The 5491-nt window shown below is 42.3% G+C and overlaps 1 protein-coding gene across 1 annotated transcript; it reads left to right on the forward strand.

The window, feature by feature from the left end:
• The first annotated feature begins 287 nt into the window (after window positions 1-287).
• On the forward strand, window positions 288-1232 carry LOC119924249 (olfactory receptor 10A3-like). The gene has a single exon (XM_038743194.1). The coding sequence runs from the start codon at window positions 288-290 to the stop codon at window positions 1230-1232; it is 945 nt and encodes a 314-aa protein (XP_038599122.1).
• Window positions 1233-5491: the final 4259 nt, after the last annotated feature.

Raw genomic sequence — 5491 nt, forward strand, 5'->3', positions numbered from 1 at the left:
GCACCTGTATATATGTATATATGTTTGTACAGATTTATTACTCTATTTATTTATTTATTTATTCTACTTGTACATATCTATTCTATTTATTTTATTTTGTTAGTATGTTTGGTTTTGTTCTCTGTCTCCCCCTTTTAGACTGTGAGCCCACTGTTGGGTAGGGACTGTCTCTGTATGTTGCCAATTTGTACTTCCCAAGCGCTTAGTACAGTGCTCTGCACATAGTAAGCGCTCAATAAATACGATTGATGATGATGATGATTTGCGTTCCTGTTTTCATGCTTGAAATGATGAGGGGAAATCAGAGCGCTGTGACTGACTTCATTCTCCTGGGTTTTTCCAACTTTCCCGAACTGCAGTTTCTTCTGTTTGTGGTGTTTTTAATCATTTATTTAATTATCTTGGTAGGAAACATGGTCATTGTCTTCATCATCACCCTGGAACAAAGTCTTCACATTCCTATGTACTTATTTCTGAGGATCTTGTCCATCTTAGAAACTTGCTTCAGTGGAACGATCGTCCCCAAAATGCTTCTGATTCTTTCAACGGATCACAAAACCATTTCATTTGCTGGCTGTGCGGTGCAAATGTATTTCATTCTATTCCTAGGGGTTACGGAATGCTTTCTCCTTTGCGCAATGGCCTGTGATCGCTACATGGCCATCTGTAATCCCCTGCATTACCCCATCTTTATGAGTAAAGCAGTTGTCACCAAGCTAACAGCGGGTTCTGTAATGTCTGGGACAGTTATTGCCATTATTCAAACCCCTTGGGTATTTAGTTTTCCGTTTTGTGGCCACAATAAAGTTAACCACCTCTTCTGTGAAACACCCCCGGTACTGGAGCTCGTGTGTGGAGACACCTTTCTCTTTGAAATCTATTCCTATATAGGCACCGTTTCAGTGGTTATGCTTCCTTTCCTGATGATACTTCTGTCCTACATTCGTATCCTCTACACTATTCTGAAAATGTCTTCGACAGCAGGGAGACAAAAAGCCTTCTCAACCTGTGCTTCTCATTTGACTTCTGTGACCTTGTTCTACGGCCCAGCTAATCTCACCTACCTGCAACCGAAGGCCAGTTATACTGCAGAGAGCAAGGAATTACTCTCTCTGGCATATTCTCCGCTCACACCCCTGCTAAACCCTCTCATCTACAGTTTGAGAAGCAGTGAGATGAAAGGTGCACTGAAGAAAATACTGAGAAGAAAACTGTGTTCCTCAAAATTGTAGACATTTTCATGGTTTGCCTTAGAAAATGGCTTTTTGCAGAATATGTACGGTCCCTGGTGCGATAGAGCTAGATAGTTCAGGTAGCACTGTTTAGCCTTAACGTGAATGGATAAACATATGCAATTAATTTCACATTTTAAATTAAAATTTACAACAAAGCTCTATAAGAACATTTTTAGGTAATATTGCTAGGTTTAATTTTATGTTCCAATAGATGGAGGTGAGAAAGATTGTTTAACCTTCCTGAATGAGCAATTATGATCAGGGAGTTGGAGCAGGAGAGAAAAGGTAGTGAACTTGAGTTAGAGATTAAAGCTGCCTGAAGCTTCTCCTTTCTTGGCAATCAGCAGACCCTCTTTGAAGTTTCTGTTAATCATCAGGCCATAATTAGCAGCCATAGCTGATTTTCGATCCATGTCTTCCACCGCATCAAATCCTTCCCTGATTTCTCCTTACATCTCAAGGCAGAAATACAGTCTTCAGGGTCGGATTCAGGATGCAGTTGAGCCTAAGGAATCCACCCTGTCAATTCTGCTATTCTTACAATGCAGTAGGGTTTTCAAAGCTGCTCAGATTTTAAAGATGGGAAGAGCTTTCAGGATCCAGGTCTGCAGCCCTGGGGTTACCTCCTGGGATGTTCTGGGTAACCCCACTGATTCCTCCAATCCTTGGATTGGGTCTGAGTCCCCAAATCACCTGTGTGTACCAGCACCCCAGAATCTCCCCTCTCCCCTTCTGCCATTACCTCGTCTCTGATCCCCTGCCTCTCTTCTTCCTTAGAGACCAGGTTCTTGGTGGCATGGGCACCTGTACCATCAGAGTCCTCACAGTTATGAATTTTTTTTTGTCTGGCTTCCTGTTCAAAACATAAATCTTCTCCACCAAGGCTTGTGTGAGGGGCATTAAAGCACCTTCTACCACCTTGCAGCTAGGTCTCCAATAACTGTAGTTGAAAATGGAACCAAAATCCCATATGGTCAATGTCTGGAAGAACTTCACAGTAAATAGTTAATTATTTAAAAGAAATCAAATTCTTCCATGTTTACATATATGAATCTCTCTCTCTCTCTCTATATATATATATCTATATACAAATATCTATGTGTATATATGTATATATCTTATGAAATAATGTAGTCCTATTTCGAATTCTTCAGCACACAGAAGTGTGCATATATACATATACAGTGTATGTGGAAAAGATTCATATATAGATATATTCACATGTATGTGAATATATACATGTGAACATGTGCATATATGAAGATCATAATTGCATAAGTTCATGTGCACGTGAACACATGCATATGCACAAAGATGCATGTAAACATCCATGAGTAGGACAATGAGCCATGTTCTCTTCTCCAGCCACAGAATGGAAGCAATGAAACCTCCTGGGTGGAAAGCAGTGATTATCTTCCTTCTCCCACTTTGCCCCAAGAATCTCCAGGTGACAGGATTTACAGAGAAGCAGCATGACCTAGTGGAAAGAGCATGGGCCTGGGAGTCAGAGGTCGTGGCTTCTAATACAGGCCCTGCGGCCGGTTTGCTTTGTGATCTTGGGCAAGTCATTTAACTTCTCTTTGTCTCAGTTACTGCAACAGTAAAATGGACAGTGTCCAACCCGACTATCTTATATCTACCCTAGCACATAGAACAGTTCTTGGCACATAGTAAGCACTTAATAAATACCACAATTATTATTATTATTACTACCCTCAATCCCCAGATTTACATAGTCATTACCAATCAATTAATCGGTCATTGGTATTTATTGAGCTCTAACTGTGCAGAGCACTGTATTGATTGGAAAAATATAATACAATAGACTGGGTAGTCACAATCCCTGCCAACAAGGAGTTTACAATTTAGAAGGGGGAGATAGAAATTAAAATGAATGAATAGAAGAAATGTCAGTGTATAAGGATATGTATTTAAGTGCTGTGGGCTGGAGATGGGGTGAAGATCTAAGTGCTTAAGCGATGCAGACCCAAGTGTATGAGTGATGCAGAGGGGATGGTGAATAGGTTGGGGAAATGAGGAGTTAAGGAGGTTCTCTTGAAGGAGATATTATTTTAGTAGGGATTTGAAAATGGGGAGAATGGTGCTCTATGAATGTCAAATGGGAGGGAGTTACAAGTCAGAGGGAGGATATAGGTAAGAGTCCTGCAGCAAGTCAGGTAAGATTGAGGTACAGAGAGTAGTTTGGTGTCAGAAGAGGGAAATGGGCAGACTGGGTTGTAGGAAATAGTAATAATAATAATAAAGGTATTTGTTAAGCACTTACTATGTCCCAGGCACTATACTAAGTTTTGGGGTGGATACAAGCAAATCAGGTTGGACACAGTCCCTGTCCACGTGGCTCACAGTCTCACTCCCCATTTTACAGATGAAATAACTGAGGCTCAGAGAAGTGAAGTGACTTGCCCAAGGTCACACAGAAGACATGTGGCAGTGCCGGGATTAGAACCCCTGGCCTTCTGACTCCCAGGTCCGTGCACTATCCAGTGGATAAGATAGGTGGGGGAGAACTGATTGAATGGCTTTAAGCTAATGGTAAAGAGTTTCCGTTTGATGTGAAGGTGGATGGTCAACCACTGGATGTTCTTGAGGAGTTGAGAGACTTCTTTTAGAAAAGAAGGTTCTAAGCAGCAGAGTGAAGAAATGACTGGAGCAGTGAGAGACAGGAGGCAGGGAGGTCAGCGATAAATCTTATGCAATAGTTAAGGTGGGATAATATATGTGCTTGGATCACCATAGTAGTAGTATGGATGGGGAAGAAAAAATGGATTTTAGCAAGGTGGTGAAAGTAGAACAAACAGGATTTGGTGACAGACTGAATATGTAGGTTGAATGAGAGAAGTGGAGCTTCACCCCATAGAAACTGCCCTCTCAAAGGTCATCAATGACCTTGGCCTTGAGGTATAGAGTCTAAAGTGTGAGTGGCTATGGGCAGGAAGGTTCACAGCCATGGAGTTTTTCCAGGTTACGTAGAGCCCCAAGAACTCAAAATCTGTGGGACCTGACATTCAGCCTATAGAAAGGATAAAACAGAACTGTACCTCTTCCTATCCAATTCCTGATCTCCCCGTGACTTTCCCATCACTGTAGTTTAGACGACACCATCATCCTTACTGGCTCCCAAACCTAAAAACTTGGCATTGTCCTTAATTCATCTCTCTCATTCAACCCACACTTTCAATCAGTCATTAAATCCCGTTGGTTCTATCTCTCAATGTAACTAAAATCCACCCTGTCCTTTCCATACAAAGTGCCCCTCCAATCGAAAGGGATCTTCCTTCAAGGTCCCCTTCCCTGACTATAAACCTGTTCATGGCATTCTTCAACTCCGTATTTCTCATGGGATTCAACATGGGGATCACTGCTTTATAGAACACAGAGGTCACTTTGTCCGAGTCCAGGGAGTAGCTGAACCTCGGCTGCATGTACATGAAGACTGTGGTCCCATAGAAACTGGTCACAGCTGCCAGGTGGGAGGTGCAGGTAGAAAAGGTTTTGTGCCTCCCTTCGGCAGAGCCAATCCTCAAAGTGTGGTGAGGATGAATATAGAAGAGAGGAGGATTTCTAGAGATGTGAACACCCCCAGGAAGATAGCAAACAGGAGAAGTGCAGTCTCTTTGATGTGGACTGTTCCAGCAGGGGAGGGAGGTCACAGAAAAAGTGATTGATGACATTGGAGGCACAGAGAGATAGACGGAATGTCAGCATGGTCTGGGTGGGTTGCATTCACAAAATCCATGAGGTATTGTCCGATCACCAGCTGGGCACAGATTTTGGGCACCATGGTAACCGCATGGAGCAGCAGGTTACAGATCGCGACATAACGGTCATAAGCCATTGCTGCCGAAAGGTAACATTCTGTGCTTTCAAAAGTGACAAAAAATGCGTCTGGGTAGCACAGTCGCTGAAAGAAATTGACTTCCCCTTCCTTAAGAAATCTGATAGCATGTGTGGAGTGACAGCGCAGGAATAACCAAGATCAACCGGAGACAAATGACCGATAAAAATGTACATGGGAGAGTAAAATTGAGGGTCAATCCAGATTAACAGGATCATTCCAAGATTTCCCACTAACGTTACAAGATACATACCGGAAAATGTCATGAAACATCCATGTATTAACAGTCAGGCCCAAGAGGATGAACTCTGCAACTCTGTTTCCACCAAACACCCCACCTCCAGGACTCACACTCAATGTAGTTTTAAAGTAGATTCCGATTAAGAGATGGAAACTAAAT

This window comes from Tachyglossus aculeatus, unplaced genomic scaffold, assembly GCF_015852505.1.
Source record: "Tachyglossus aculeatus isolate mTacAcu1 unplaced genomic scaffold, mTacAcu1.pri scaffold_89_arrow_ctg1, whole genome shotgun sequence".
In the NCBI taxonomy this organism is placed as follows: Eukaryota; Metazoa; Chordata; class Mammalia; order Monotremata; family Tachyglossidae; genus Tachyglossus; species Tachyglossus aculeatus.

Excerpts from the sequence above, each read along its gene's own strand:
- LOC119924249 (XM_038743194.1), top strand. The coding sequence starts at position 288 with ATGATGAGGGGAAATCAGAGCGCTGTGACTGACTTCATTCTCCTGGGT.